Source organism: Barbatula barbatula (genome assembly GCF_947034865.1).
Source record: "Barbatula barbatula genome assembly, chromosome: 6".
NCBI classification, from domain to species: domain Eukaryota; kingdom Metazoa; phylum Chordata; class Actinopteri; order Cypriniformes; family Nemacheilidae; genus Barbatula; species Barbatula barbatula.
In genome coordinates this window covers 1,329,242-1,345,415 of record NC_136765.1, presented here as the reverse complement: position 1 = coordinate 1,345,415, position 16,174 = coordinate 1,329,242, and the positions used below count along the sequence as shown (strand labels likewise).

The following is a 16,174-nucleotide window of genomic DNA, read 5'->3' as shown; positions in this document are numbered from 1 at the left end:
ACTCACCTCTGCTGATTCTAGGTTACTACAAGTTACCAGGGCCCGTCTTAAAACCCGAGAGTTTCTTTCTGTTGTTGGCCCTAAATTGTGGAAGTCTCCCGGTAGGGATGTGCACGTCGATGCTATAGTATCGATATATCGACACTCGAAAGCTACTGTTTAGGTATCGATATTTCATAAAAAGTATCGATATCTTAATTAGGGCATGACTAAATGTTATTAAAGCTGTGCAGTGTTTATGCCAATTGGTGACAGTGTATATAATGTTAAAACTTTCCAGCTGGCTGTGCGTGCGTGCAGTCTGTAGCACGATGACGTAGTGGACTTTACCCATACGTAATGGTTGTTATACCACGCATGCACGCTGGTGTATTTTGATGGTGCAGCGCGAGTTGTGTGGTCAAGTGGACGACGCATTCATTTTAAACAGAGCGGCACGATGGCAGAGAGGAAGCATAGCGTGGTGTGGTGTTATTTTTCTACATTTGAAAAGTGGCACACAGCAATAATACTAGCAACCTTTTTAAACATTTACAAACGACACACCCTGAAACTAATAAAGAGGCTGAACGATACCAAGCTGCCCGTGCCCAGTCTTCCTCTGTCCCACAAAAGACGTTACAGGAGACTTTCCAGGGAGGCAAAACTTATCCAGGTACAAAGAGCTGGTCATTAGTTAACTTATTACGTGTAATCCCTTGTCACTTGGTACAAATAGGCAAATAAAAATAAGTGTGTTTGTGTGCGCACACAAATGAAAGTTTGCAAAAACATATCTCCATAAAAAAAATATCAATCATGTTTTTATTACGTTTTTATGTTTTTCTATAGCTTATACATTTCGTTACACTGTACTTGTATGTGTGTAATGACAATAAATTGAATCCAATTACTTAATCAAAACAAATCCACTGTAGTTTGATTGAAATTAATGGGAATTCAAATGATTTTATTTACATAAACAGTTATCTGTTTATGCAAATAAAATCTTCAAGTACTGTAATATCACCAATTAATAAGAGAATCATATATATATATACAATATATATATATATATATAATAAGACAGAATGGTCTGTTTAAAATAACATATCTATGTTGATAGCAATTTAGTTAATTGAGTTATGTTGGTTAATACTGTATGTAATAGTTCAGTAGAGTAAGTGTAACAGCTTAAGAAAAATGGCCTGTTTAAAATGACAGTGAAAATATGCAGTTAACGTTGTTAGGATTTGTTTATTTTATTAGGATTTATGTTATTTCATCATAATTTTTGGAAGAATGTGGTTTAAAAATTTTAATCTCTTGTTAAATTAACCTTTTATAATAAGTATGTTATTAATGGCCAGTACAAGTCGTAATTTGCCTTTAATTTTAATTATATTCTATTATAAAATGTAAAATTCTCGCAGTATCGGTATCGCATCAAAAAAATGTGGTAGCCCATCCCTTTCTATTTTTTAAGTCTACTTAAAGTCTAAAACATACAACATGCCATAAAGCACATTTTGTCGAGTACCTTAATAACCACAGACTTCAACGAGTAAAATAAGTCTTAAATGAATGCGTAGAGTTAGGAAAATGGGAAACGTGTCAGATCTTACAGGTGGGTCTTAACAGGATTTCATTACTTGCAGTGTACACTTTTTTTTTACTTGCCTTTCAGTATCTGGTGGTGTTTTTTCACTGAAGTCTGACATTTCTTCTTGGGATTGGTCACTCTTTACAGACACAGGTGATCCTGATCTTTCCCTACAGAAATTAAACAGAGCAGAGAGATTAACATTGAATTAAAGGAAAAACCTTAGGGTGTACTCTCACTAGGCAATCTGAACTGTACCCGAGCACGTTTGACCCCAGGGCATGGTTCTTTAGCAGTCCCTGGCTCGCTTGGAAGAGGTGGGCCAGAGCACAGTGCGATTATAGGGATTATTTTATTTACAATTCAGCATTTAATGCATGGTTTATATATAAAGAAAGTAAGAATAAGAGCTCCTTTTCCACAACAAACTTAGTGTTATGATTCTGCCTTCTCTTGTCTTGATTTTCTGGTCTAGGGGCAGAATCATGACAGACCCACGTGTTTTATGTGGAGAGAAGCATGTTATTGTCAATCTGGATTTAATATGCATTCTCTCCAGTCTCGTCCTTTGGCCCCGCCCCTCTCGTTTCTAGTATACCTTTCCTCCTGTGTCTCATTACCCACACCTGCCCATCGTTATCTCCTTTGTTAGTCTCCCTATTTAATGCCCTCTTGTCTATTGTCTTGTGCTCGTTCGTTGTACTTGTTACCTTGTCCTAGAAGCCTTGTCCTGAGAAATACTTTTAAGTATATTCTAGTCTTTGTGAGTGTTCGTTTTAGTCTTAGTGATTTATAGTTGAGTTCTTGTTGAGTGTTTAGTTTTCAGTTTATTGTGTTTGTTACTGTGTACTCTGTTTTGTTAACCCCTCGTGGGTTTTTGTTTTCTGTTTATATATATATATTAAAGTCCTTGTGTTAACCCCTTCATCCCCCCTGCCTGCAATTGGGTTCTTCATCCACGTTCACGACATACAGTATATTCTAAGTTTCTTAATCGCTTCCGACACCTCGCAAACAGCCTTTATATAATCACCTTAACACACAGAAGGTTGCTGGTTCTAATCTCAGTGCCAGCAGGTCATGACTGAAGGGCCCTTGAGCAAGACACCTTACCCCTGATGCTCTGCAGTAATGTGACACTGTATAAAAAACTACTTGTAAGTCGCTTTGGATAAAAGCGTCTGCCAAATGAATAAATGTAAATGTAAATGTAGGACATATTGCTATTTACCTCCATGAAGAGACTGATGCTATACTGTGTGTGGAACTGAATTTCAGCTGAGCATTTTGATCAGAATCAGAATCAGAACATGCTTTATTGCCAGGTGTGCTTACACACACGAGGAATTTGTCTTGGTTACAGAAGCTTCCAGTACACAAGTAAGGTTACAAGACAAGTAACAATCAACAAAGGCAACGAAAGTACAGAATAAAAATAAAAGTTAAGCAATGTGAAAGTGCAGTGTGACAGAAGAGCTCCGGAATTTTTGTTTAGAATATACAAGTTATAAGTTTATATACATGAGTTTATATATGTGAAATGTCCGAGGGAAAGTATTGCACACATTTATTGCACTGTAGGGTGTATGATATGTATATACAGATTCTATGAGATATCTACAGGTGTTTAAAATATACACATTTTAAGGTGCTATATACGAAAAATCTGTCACAAAAAATATTGCACACATTTATTGCAAAAGGTGAACATTTAACTGTTCATGAGGTAGATGGCCTGAGGAAAGAAGCTCTTCCTGTGTCTGGATGTTTTAGTGCTCGGTGCTCTGTAGCGTCGACCAGATGGTAATAGTTCAAACAGAGAGTGTGCTGGGTGTGAGGGGTCTAGGGTAATTTTGTGAGCCCTTTTACCCACTCTGGATGAGTACAGTTCTTTAAGTGTGGGAAGAGTAGTGCAGATGATTCGCTCTGCAGTCCGGACTATCCGCTGTAGTCTTCCGAGGTCAGTTTTGGAGGCTGAGCCGAACCAGACGGTGATGGAGGTGCAGATGATGGATTCAATGACAGCTGAGTAGAACTGTACGAGCAGCTCCTGTGGCAGGTTGAACTTCCTCAGCTGCCGGAGGAAGTAAAGTCTCTGCTGGGCTTTTTTTACAATAGAGTCGATGTGAGCGTAAACAGTGCTGTTCATGATGGTGAGTGGGGGAAGTGCAGGGGGGTTTCTCCTAAAGTCCACTATCATCTCCACTGTTTTGAGCGTGTTCAGCTCCAGGTTGTTGTACCTGCACCATAGAGCCAGCTGCTCCACCTCCTGTCTGTACGCAGACTCGTCACCGTTCCGGATGAGACCGATAACAGTAGTGTCGTCTGCAAACTTCAGGAGCTTGACGGAGGGGTCTTTAGAGGTGCAGTCGTTGGTGTACAGGGAGAAGAGCAGTGGGGAGAGAACACATCCCTGTGGGGCACCAGTGCTGATGGCGCGGCTGTCTGACATGATTTTGCCCATTCTGACTAACTGTTGTCTGGCTGTCAGAAAGCTGGTGATCCATTGACAGACAGAGCTAGGGACAGAGAGCTGGGTCAGTTTGGTCTGGAGCAGTGATGGGATGATTGTATTGAAGGCAGAATTGAAGTCCACGAACAAGATCCTCGCATAAGTCCCTGGTTTGTCCAGATGTTGTAGGGTGTAATGCAGTCCCATGTTAACTGCATCATCCACAGACCGGTTTGCTCTGTAGGCAAACTGCAGGGGGTCCAGCAAAGGGTCAGTGAGGACCTTCAAATAAGCCAACACCAGTCTTTCAAATGACTTCATGGCAACAGATGTTAAAGCCACAGGTCTGTAGTCATTGAGTCCAGTGATCTTTGGTTTCTTTGGGATTGGGATGATGATGGAGCATTTAAAGCACGAAGGGACTTTGCACAGCTCCAGTGATCTGTTGAAGATCAGTGAGAAGATGGAGGCCAGCTGGTCAGCGCAGGTCTTCAGACAGGCTGGCGAAACACCGTCTGGGCCTGGTGCTTTCCTTCTCTTTTGTTTTTTAAAGATCTGGCGTACGTTATCCTCACTGATCTGAAGTGCAGGGTGGGAGGAGAGGGGGATGGCTGGAGGTGTTGATGGCTGTGTATAGAGATGGTCAGGGTGGGTGTAAAGTGTCTGGTCTAGGGTCTCAAATCTACAATAGAAGTGATTTAAATCTTCAACAAGCTGTTTATTGCTCTCGATGCTAGGGGATGGTGTCTTGTAGTTGGTAACGTCTTTCAGGCCTTTCCACACTGATGCAGGGTCGTTGGCAGAAAACTGGTTTTCCAGCTTTTTGGCGTAGCTCTTTTTAGCCACCCCAATCTCCTTTGTCAGAGTGTTTCTGGCCTGATTATACCAGATCCTGTCCCCGCTCCTGTAGGCATCCTCTTTGGCCTGACGCAGCTGTCTGAGTTTTGGTGTGAACCATGGTTTATCATTGTTGAATGATAAATAAGTCTTTGTAGGGATGCATAAATCCTCACAGAAACTGATGTATGATGTAACAGTTTCTGTGAGCTCGTCCAGATCGGTGGCAGCAGCTTCAAAAACACTCCAGTCAGTGCATTCAAAACAGGCTTGTAAGACCTGCTCTGTGTCGTTGGTCCATCTCTTTACAGTCCTTATTTCTGGCTTAGCAGTTTTAAGTTTTTGTCTGTAAGTTGGTAGCAGATGAACCAGGCAGTGATCAGAGAGTCCTAGAGCTGCTCGGGCGACAGAGCGATATGCACCTTTTATAGTAGTGTAGCAATGGTCTAAAATATTATTGTCTCTTGTGGGGCATGTGATATGTTGTTTAAATTTAGGCAGCTCACGTGTGAGTTTTGCCTGATTAAAGTCTCCTAGAATGATAAAGACAGAATCCGGGTGTTGTTGTTCTGTGTCTGTGATCAGATCAGCCAGCTGTTGCAGCGCAGTCCACACGTGTGCTTGTGGTGGAATGTAAACACTTACGAGGATGACTGATGAAAACTCCCGCGGCGATTAGAACGGTTTACAGTTAATGAAAAGCGCTTCCACATCAGGACAGCACATCTTCTTTAACACAGTTACATCCGTACACCACCTTCTGTTGATGTAAAAGCATGTCCCACCACCGCGCGTTTTCCCCGTTGTCTCCGTATCGCGATCCGCTCTGAACAGCTGAAAGTCCGGCAGATGTAACGCGCTGTCCGGAATGGTTTCGTTCAGCCAGGTTTCCGTAAAACACAGAGCAGCAGAGTTTGTAAAAACCTAGTTTTTGCTTGAAAGCAGGCGAAGTTCGTCCATTTTGTTAGGTAGAGAGCGGAGATTCGCAAGATGAATGATTGGCAACGGCGATCTTAGGCCGCGCTGTCTGAGCTTGACGAGCGTGCCGGCTCGCTTCCCGCGCTTGCGTTTCTTCCGGCGTCCTCTCCACGTGACTGCACTGACTAAAATATCCAGCAAAACGTCAGAAAAATCGAAAACTGGTTACAGATTAGTTGATATCCACTGCCGAATGTTCAGCAGTTCGTTCCTTGTAAAACTGATAGTGTTTGACAGACATAAAACAGGACAAACTAACAAAAACAGCAAGACTAGTGGAGAGCTCCACACCGAGGCAGCCATTCGCGGCGCCATCTTGGATATAATTCATTTTACTCGACAAAGCATATGAAACAATATAAAAATGACGACTATGCTGACTTGAGTGTGGACTATGCATGTTCAAAACAGAGTAATCCAAAGAACACAGCTATAGTGTCCGGGTAATGGGGTGCAGGTGTGAGAGTCATAGATCTTTGGGAGCGTTGCAAAAGAACATCCTGGGGGAAAAAACAGGGAAAAACTGACAAGGGGACACACAGGAGTGTTACAGATTACAGATGATCCTGATCTTTCACTAATGACATTAAAATCAAAGAGAAAAATATTATATGGTTCGGATTTTGTTTACTTTTTTGCTTGCCTCCTTCAGTGTTTAAACTGCGTCAAAGCTCTTGGGGTCCCTGACAGTAAAAGCAACGATACATTTTTATCACCATCACACGAACATTTTAAGCGTGATCAATCTACGGATAATGTTAATTAAGAATATGAAAATAATCCACATGAACCAATGCAAAATAAGAAAAACTAATGTCATTCCTTTGGCCGAGAGCAGAAAGGTAGCCTTCTCCTCAAAGGCAGAGTTCATTATTGCAAGGGAGTGCAAAATAATCTCTGGGAAATGCAAAAGTTTTCTAAGGGACCAAAATTATTCTTGCAAAGGAAAGCAATGATTCAGGGGAGAGCAAAAACTTTGAAATATTTTCGCTTCCTTTCATATTTTTTCCATCACGCTGTGTGCCATATAGAGCTGGTTTGACAGTATGAGATTCCTTCGTAGATAAAGACTTGCATATCAAAATGATGGTAACTGTTGAGATCTAAGATAAACACTTCAATATGAGAGGATCTGCACGCTGCCAGTGTCACTCAGATACTCTCTGTCTGTACATTCTTTCCATGTCTTCATTGAACACCGTGTTGCGCACTTAAACATGCATGGATTTTTCAGATAATGTCATAATGTTTTTTTTTTTGAACAAATGGACAAATAAGGGACATTAAAGTGTTGTTTAAGCACTCATCTCTGCTGATTCTAGGTTACTACAAGTTACCAGGGCCCGTCTTAAAACCCGAGAGTTTCTTTCTGTTATTGGCCCTAAATTGTGGAAGTCTCCCGGTAGGGATGTGCACATCGATGCTATAGTATCGATATATCGACACTCGAAAGCTACTGTTTAGGTATCGATATTTCATAAAAAGTATCGATATCTTAATTAGGGCATGACTAAATGTTATTAAAGCTGTGCAGTGTTTATGCCAATTGGTGACAGTGTATATAATGTTAAAACTTTCCAGCTGGCTGTGCGTGCGTGCAGTCTGTAGCACGATGACGTAGTGGACTTTACCCATACGTAATGGTTGTTATACCACGCATGCACGCTGGTGTATTTTGATGGTGCAGCGCGAGTTGTGTGGTCAAGTGGACGACGCATTCATTTTAAACAGAGCGGCACGATGGCAGAGAGGAAGCATAGCGTGGTGTGGTGTTATTTTTCTACATTTGAAAAGTGGCACACAGCAATAATACTAGCAACCTTTTTAAACATTTACAAACGACACACCCTGAAACTAATAAAGAGGCTGAACGAAACCAAGCTGCCCGTGCCCAGTCTTCCTCTGTCCCACAAAAGACGTTACAGGAGACTTTCCAGGGAGGCAAAACTTATCCAGGTACAAAGAGCTGGTCATTAGTTAACTTATTACGTGTAATCCCTTGTCACTTGGTACAAATAGGCAAATAAAAATAAGTGTGTTTGTGTGCGCACACAAATGAAAGTTTGCAAAAACATATCTCCATAAAAAAAATATCAATCATGTTTTTATTACGTTTTTATGTTTTTCTATAGCTTATACATTTCGTTACACTGTACTTGTATGTGTGTAATGACAATAAATTGAATCCAATTACTTAATCAAAACAAATCCACTGTAGTTTGATTGAAATTAATTGGAATTCAAATGATTTTATTTACATAAACAGTTATCTGTTTATGCAAATAAAATCTTCAAGTACTGTAATATTACCAATTAATAAGAGAATCATATATACATATATATATATGACAGAATGGTCTGTTTAAAATAACATATCTATGTTGATAGCAATTCAGTTAATTGAGTTATGTTGGTTAATACTGTATGTAATAGTTCAGTAGAGTAAGTGTAACAGCTTAAGAAAAATGGCCTGTTTAAAATGACAGTGAAAATATGCAGTTAACGTTGTTAGGATTTGTTTATTTTATTAGGATTTATGTTATTTCATCATAATTTTTGGAAGAATGTGGTTTAAAAATGAATCTCTTGTTAAATTAACCTTTTATAATAAGTATGTTATTAATGGCCAATACTAGTCGTAATTTGCCGTTAATTTTAATTATATTCTATTATAAAATGTAAAATTCTCGAAATATCGGTATCGGCATCAGTATCGCTTAAATTTAAAGAAAAAATATCGGTATCGCATCAAAAAAATGTGGTAGCCCATCCCTTTCCCCCAGTCCTTATCAGAACTGCCTCAACTTTATCTATTTTTTAAGTCTACTTAAAGTCTAAAACATATTTCTTCTCTTTGGCATTTAATATTCTTTGACCTGGTATGCTATGATGAACCTTATCCATTTTACAGTGTGTTTTTATAGTCTTGTATTCACCTGTTCCCCTTCAGTCGGTCTCTCGACGTTGTGAGAGACTGACTGGGGTTTGATCTTGAGAACCTACCTTCTCCGAGATAATTAATTATAAAACGCCAATGGGCTTGGCGAATGGCACGCGCACGCCAGTCTCCGCCCCGTGCATACGGGTATAAAGGAAGATGGCGGCGGTCATTCACTTATCCTTTGTTCTTCGGAACCTGTGTGCTTTGTGTATGCAACGCACCTTACTCGACTTCGAGAAACTTTTCCTGCTGGATTTACGACGCGGAGCAGCGGACTTCTCCTCTCGTGGACTTCCCCTGGGCGTTTCGGCAGAAGGCTACAGACCCTTAGAGGTAAGTCCCTCCGGCTACGAATATGTCTCGTAGCTGTGTCCCCGGAGTCTGACGGCCATGATACCTGCGTCACTTGCTTGGGGCTCAAGCATGCTGAGGCAGGTTTCACTGATTCGGCATGTCCAGCGTGTGCGGACATGACAATCAGGGTGTTGCGGTCACGGTTGGCTACGTTCTTTTCGAGCGCTGCCACCACCCCGTCTGCTTCCCAGGCGTCTTCAGCCGCTGTTTCGGCACGGTTGATCGCTTTGGCGAGCGGCGGGGGTGATTCGGGGATTCCTATGGATGTCGCTCCGTCAGTTACATGCTCGCGGACCATCCATACCCCGGCACGCTCACCTGGTTTGTCCCCTATGAGCGGCAGACAGCCGTCTCATAGTGGAAAGACTGCGTATAGGGATGATGACTCCATTTCTGTCGCTGCATCGGACAGCTGCCTGCTGGCATCTGATGCGGAAGACTCCTCTGATCTCCTGTCGTCAGGCAGTCGAGTGCCAGAGGAGACGGACGCAGAGATGTCGGCCATGCTCTCTCGGGCAGCCGCGTGCATCGGGTTGCAGTGTGTGGCTCCACCCTCCCCGAAACGCTCGCGGCTGGATGCATGGTTTCTGGGGTCGGGGCGTGGTCAAAAGCCGCGCCCCGCCCCGGTGCCGTTCTTCCCAGAAGTGCACGAAGAGCTCTCCAAGTCCTGGCATGCGCCATTTTTGGCGCGTATCAGGCAGGAGGGTTCGGCGGCTGTGGCTTCCCTGGATGGAGGAGCGGCTAGAGGCTACGTCGACGTTCCCCGGGTGGAGTGTGCGGTCGCGGGCCACTTGTGCCCGCAGACAGCTGCCACTTGGAGGGGTCGACCTAGACTCCCGTCCAGAGCATGTAAGCTCTCTTCGACACTCGTGTCGAAGGCTTACAGTGCTTCTGGACAAGCCGCTTCTGCTCTCCATGCTATGGCAATCCTCCAGGTCTTTCAGGCGAAAGTCCTGAAGGATTTGGATGGCGGGAAGCCCGACCCAACTCGCATGAGTGAGTTGCGCACTGCCACAGACCTCGCGCTACGGGCGACGAAGGCCACGGCAGGCGCCCTGGGTCGGTCGATGTCCACAATGGTGGTCCAGAAAGGCATCTGTGGCTCAACCTTGCGCAGATGAGCGACGCCCAGAAGGCTCGCCTTCTAGACGCGCCCATCTCGCAAGCCGGGCTGTTTGGTGATACCGTGGAGGACATAGCGCAGCAGTTCTCCACGGTTCAGAAGCAGACCGAGGCGATCAAGCAGATCCTGCCACGCCGCGACGTGGCCACCAGCAGGTCGTCACGTTCTCGGCCGCAGTCTGTTTCCCAACAGCCCCGCCCTTCCACGGTGGCACCTCCGGTTCCAGGACCCTCCCATAGGAAGACCCGCCAGAGACGTCGAGCCCCTTTTCAGGGCCCGGCACCCACTTACTCACAAAGAGAGATATTTCCCCTTTGCAGCGCACCAGCCCGTCACACTGGATAGAGAGGATAGTGCGTCTCGGTTACTCGATCCAATTCGCCAGGCGCCCCCCCAAGTTTCGGGGCATTCTGTACACCTCGGTGCGAGGAGAGAATGCTTTCGTGCTTCGGGAGGAGGTCGCCGCCCTTCTGGCGAAGGGTGCGGTCGAACCCGTCCCTATAACCGAGATGTCGTCCGGGTTTTACAGCCCGTACTTCATCGTGCCCAAAAAGGGCGGGGGGCTGCGGCCCATTTTGGATCTGCGTCGCCTGAACAAGCACCTGCACAGGCTGCCGTTCAGAATGCTGACGCAGAGACGCATCCTGGGCTCGGTACGTCACCAGGATTGGTTCGTGGCAATCGACCTGAAGGACGCGTACTTTCACGTCTCTATTCTCCCCCAACACCGGCCGTTCCAACGGTTCGCGTTCGAGGGAAGGGCGTATCAGTACAGGGTCCTGCCATTCGGTCTGGCCCTGTCTCCACGGGTTTTTTCCAAACTAGTGGAGGCTGCCTTAGCTCCTGTCAGGGAGCAAGGCGTGCGAGTGCTAAACTATCTCGACGACTGGCTTATCTTGGCACACTCGCGAGATGTGTTGTGCACGCACAGGGACCTTGTGTTTCAGCACCTAGACCGTCTAGGCCTCCGGGTCAACCAGGAGAAGAGCAAGCTCTCCCCCGCGCAGAGCACCTCTTACCTGGGGCTGGAACTAGACTCTGTCCGTATGACAGCACGTCTCACCAACGAGCGTGCACAGTCAGTGCTGCGCTGTCTGAGGTTGATCAGTCAGCATCCCTCGACATCGCTGAAGAACTTTCAGAGGCTCCTGGGGCACATGGCATCCTCGACGGGGGTAATCCCTCTCGGGTTGATGGACATGCGGCCGCTTCAGCACTGGCTACAGAGTCGGGTTCCCTGGACGGCGTGGCACGCCGGCACCAGGCGGATTACGGTAACGCGGCAGTGCCTTCGCACTCTCTTACCCTGGTCAGACTTGACCTTTCTCCGAGCGGGGGTCCGACAGACGCCTCCCTGCAAGGGTGGGGTGCGGTGTGCAACGGGCACGCAGTATCGGGTCACTGGACGGGTCCCCGACTGCAGTGGCATATCAACTGCCTAGAGTTGCTAGCAGTCCATCTGGCACTGAGGAGGCTCCAGCCCCTCGTGCAGGACAAACACGTGCTAGTCCGGTCGGACAGCACGACTGCTGTGGCGTACATCAATCACCAGGGCGGCATACGCTCACGGCAGTTGTCGCAACTCGCCCGACGACTCCTCCTCTGGAGTCAGCAGGTGACGAAGTCCCTGCGGGCCACGTTTCTCCCGGGCTACCTGAACCAGACAGCCGATGCGCTCTCTCGTCAAGGCACTCCCCGCGGAGAGTGGCGGCTCCATCCCCGCGCAGTCCAGCTCATATGGGAGCGGTTCGGTCAAGCACAGGTGGACCTGTTTGCCTGCCCGTACTCCACCCATTGCCCGCTCTGGTACTCCCTGACCGAGGGTCCCCTCGGCACGGATTCCCTAGCACACAGCTGGTCGCGGGACAAGCGGAAGTACGCCTTCCCCCCAGTGAGCCTCCTTGCACAGGTCCTCTGACGACGGCCCCCCCCTGGCCCATTCCCCTGTCGAAGGACCTGTTGTCGCAGGGGAAGGGCACGGTTTGGCACCCCAACCCAGGCCTCTGGAAACTCCATGCCTGGCCCCTGGACGGGATGAGGAGACCCTAAGGGGCTTGTCGGTAGCGGTCCGGGAGACTGTTCTGAAGGCTAGAGCCCCTGCCACTAGGCGGTTGTACGCCTATAAGTGGCGCCTCTTTTCGTCCTGGTGTTCTCCCCGGGAGGAGAACCCACGGAATCGCCCGATTGGGTTGGTGCTGGCCTTTTTACAGCAGAGACTTGAGAGTAATCTCTCCCCTTCCACACACTGAGAGTGTACATCACGATCTCGTGGAGGGTAAGTCTCTCGGTCAGCACGACCTGGTCACCAGGTTCCTCAAGGGCGCGAGAAGGGTGAATCCACCTCGACCGCGCTCTGTACCCTCTTGGGACCTTAACGTGGTCCTACAGGGCCTTGGTACGGCCCCGTTTGAGCCCCTCGGAGTTGCCAGTCTCCCTCATCTGTCGATGAAAGCTGCACTCCTGACGGCGCTCGCCTCTATCAGGGTGGGGGACCTACAGGCATTTTCCGTGTCCCAAGGGTGCCTAGAGTTCGGGCCCGGCGATTCTCACGTTGTCTTGAGACCCCTGCCCGGTTGCGTGCCCAAGGTTCCCACCACTCCCTTCCGGGACCAGGTGGTGAACCTGCAGGCGCTCCCCGCAGGGGAGGAAGACCCAACCTCTAATGTGTTGTGTCCAGTACGCGCGCTGCGCCTCTATCTGGACCGCACACGGAGCCTAAGAAGCTCCTAGCAGCTCTTTGTCTGTTATGGAGGACAGCACCCAGGGTGGGCTGTCTCCAAACAGAGATTGGCGCACTGGATTGTGGATGCCATCACGGTGGCATACCAGTCCCAAGATCGCCCGTGCCCGCTTGCAGTGAGGGCCTCCTCGTGGGCACTGGCACAAGGCGCCTCTCTGGCAGACATCTGCAGTGCTGCGGGTTGGGCTACGCCCAGTACCTTCGCAAGGTTTTACAATCTTCGCGTGGAACCAGTAGCAGCCCATGTCCTCAACGCCCCCGGCGTGTAGGACGGACTCCTGTTCTGGGCGTACGCCTGCGAAAGCGCCTTCTCCCCTGTCCAGGTGAGACTAGTGTGCCTCCCTACTTTCCCCTCTTGGGCGAAGTATAGGCATTCCATCCATCACTAAGCATTGCACTTGGTAACAGACTGAGCGGAGCCGTCTGTTAGAACCAGGTCCGGTATAGGTAGAGTCATCCCTGCTCAGGCAGACCCCTGTATTAGGACTAGTGCCCCATACGTAGTGACTCCCCTCTGGGTCATCCCGTGTGTTGAATTCCTCACTCAGGATTTCCCGATTGGTGAATCTGTGACCTCCCCGCCGGTGGTATCCCACCTGGATTGTTCCCCTATTCGGGCTAACACCTTTCCGCATGATGTTCTCCCGGCCGGGGAGACCATGTTAGTTTCTCCACATGTAACCTCCCCTCCAGGTAGGATGTGGCCTCCGTAACACACTCTTCTAAGAGGAGAGCAGTGTTCCCCAGTGTTCGGCTCCGGACAGCTCCTCGCTACTAGAGGCGTACGCCACTGTCCGTGAGGCCGGCAGTAGAGGCTTCTCAGTATGACCAATACTATGTGGCTGGAAGATTACGTCTCGCGGTAGCACTCTTGTGACTCGCTAGCCCAGTCAGGGTCGCTCCGCTAGAGGTTGTGATGTCGGTGTAAGCGCTGTGGCGTTTAAGATTGATCCCCAGTCAGTCTCTCACAACGTCGAGAGACCGACTGAAGGGGAACGTCTCGGTGACTTCATGCCACAACGCTGCACCGAATCACTGCAGTGAACGTTCCAGGTTCCTCAGTACAAAGGGTAAGTGAATGACCGCCGCCATCTTCCTTTATACCCGTATGCACGGGGCGGAGACTGGCGTGCGCGTGCCATTCGCCAAGCCCATTGGCGTTTTATAATTAATTATCTCGGAGAAGGTAGGTTCTCAAGATTAAACCCCAGTCAGTCTCTCACAACGTCTCGTTCCCTCCATCAGGGAACCGAGGTTACAGACGTAACCGAGACGTTTTGTCTTGCAATAGTTTGTACAGCACTTTGGTCGACTTTGGTTGTTTTAGATATGCTTTATAAATAAACGTTGTATTGTATTGTTGTAGCTGTGTTGCTTGGCACCGTTGTACAGATAGCTTCAGTTGAAGGTGAATCTCTTTTTAGACAGCGTGCCAATATCAAGTCTTCTTTCGTGCTTGAATGAACAAAAACGTACAACATGCCATAAAGCACATTTTGTCGAGTACCTTAATAACCACAGACTTCAACGAGTAAAATAAGTCTTAAATGAATGCATAGAGTTAGGAAAATGGGAAACGTGTCAGATCTTACAGGTGGGTCTTAACAGGATTTCATTACTTGCAGTGTACACTTTTTTTTTACTTGCCTTTCAGTATCTGGTGGTGTTTTTTCACTGAAGTCTGACATTTCTTCTTGGGATTGGTCACTCTTTACAGACACAGGTGATCCTGATCTTTCCCTACAGAAATTAAACAGAGCAGAGAGATTAACATTGAATTAAAGGAAAAACCTTAGGGTGTACTCTCACTAGGCAATCTGAACTGTACCCGAGCACGTTTGACCCCAGGGCATGGTTCTTTAGCAGTCCCTGGCTCGCTTGGAAGAGGTGGGCCAGAGCACAGTGCGATTATAGGGATTATTTTATTTACAATTCAGCATTTAATGCATGGTTTATATATAAAGAAAGTAAGAATAAGAGCTCCTTTTCCACAACAAACTTAGTGTTATGATTCTGTCTTCTCTTGTCTTGATTTTCTGGTCTAGGGGCAGAATCATGACAGACCCACGTGTTTTATGTGGAGAGAAGCATGTTATTGTCAATCTGGATTTAATATGCATTCTCTCCAGTCTCGTCCTTTGGCCCCGCCCCTCTCGTTTCTAGTATACCTTTCCTCCCGTGTCTCATTCCCCACACCTGCCCATCGTTATCTCCTTTGTTAGTCTCCCTATTTAATGCCCTCTTGTCTATTGTCTTGTGCTCGTTCGTTGTACTTGTTACCTTGTCCTAGAAGCCTTGTCCTGAGAAATACTTTTAAGTATATTCTTGTCTTTGTGAGTGTTCGTTTTAGTCTTAGTGATTTATAGTTGAGTTCTTGTTGAGTGTTTAGTTTTCAGTTTATCGTGTTTGTTACTGTGTACTCTGTTTTGTTAACCCCTCGTGGGTTTTTGTTTTCTGTTTATATATATATATTAAAGTCCTTGTGTTAACCCCTTCATCCCCCCCGCCTGCAATTGGGTTCTTCATCCACGTTCACGACATACAGTATATTCTAAGTTTCTTAATCGCTTCCGACACCTCGCATACAGCCTTTATATAATCACCTTAACACACAGAAGGTTGCTGGTTCTAATCTCAGTGCCAGCAGGTCATGACTGAAGGGCCCTTGAGCAAGACACCTTACCCCTGATTGCTCTGCAGTAATGTGACACTGTATAAAAAACTACTTGTAAGTCGCTTTGGATAAAAGCGTCTGCCAAATGAATAAATGTAAATGTAAATGTAGGACATATTGCTATTTACCTCCATGAAGAGACTGATGCTATACTGTGTGTGGAACTGAATTTCAGCTGAGCATTTAGATATAATTCATTTTACTCGACAAAGCATATGAAACAATATAAAAATGACGACTATGCTGACTTGAGTGTGGACTATGCATGTTCTCTACATTATTATGTGGAGGCTGCTTTATTAACGTTTTTTTAATGAATGTTCATGCCATGAGGAAAAAAATATACAAACAACACAACATTCAGGCTCATCAGACAGCTCTAGAAATTGAAGCCCAGAAAGAAAAAGAGATCCTCCCAACACTAACAGAGAAGGTAAACGATGCTCTTGTTAGAGAAACAGCCAACAGTCTACTTTGTGGCAAAAGAAAGATT

General features: G+C 46.5%; 2 protein-coding genes across 2 annotated transcripts in view; one reads left to right on the top strand and one right to left on the bottom strand.

Moving 5' to 3' along the window:
• Nucleotides 1–16,174, top strand: part of LOC306895610 (NACHT, LRR and PYD domains-containing protein 3-like) — a 183,581-nt gene that overhangs the window by 126,231 nt on the left and 41,176 nt on the right. The gene's annotated exons all lie outside the window — the stretch shown is intronic.
• Nucleotides 1–16,174, bottom strand: part of LOC306895609 (uncharacterized protein) — an 85,752-nt gene that overhangs the window by 69,048 nt on the left and 530 nt on the right. The window contains exons 2-3 of the mRNA XM_079458979.1: nucleotides 14,655–14,747; nucleotides 1,660–1,752 (exon numbers count right to left, since the gene is read on the bottom strand). Of these exons, the coding sequence (XP_079315105.1) occupies nucleotides 1,660–1,752; nucleotides 14,655–14,695 (134 nt within the window). The 5' untranslated portion in view covers nucleotides 14,696–14,747. The remainder of the gene's footprint in view (nucleotides 1–1,659; nucleotides 1,753–14,654; nucleotides 14,748–16,174) is intronic.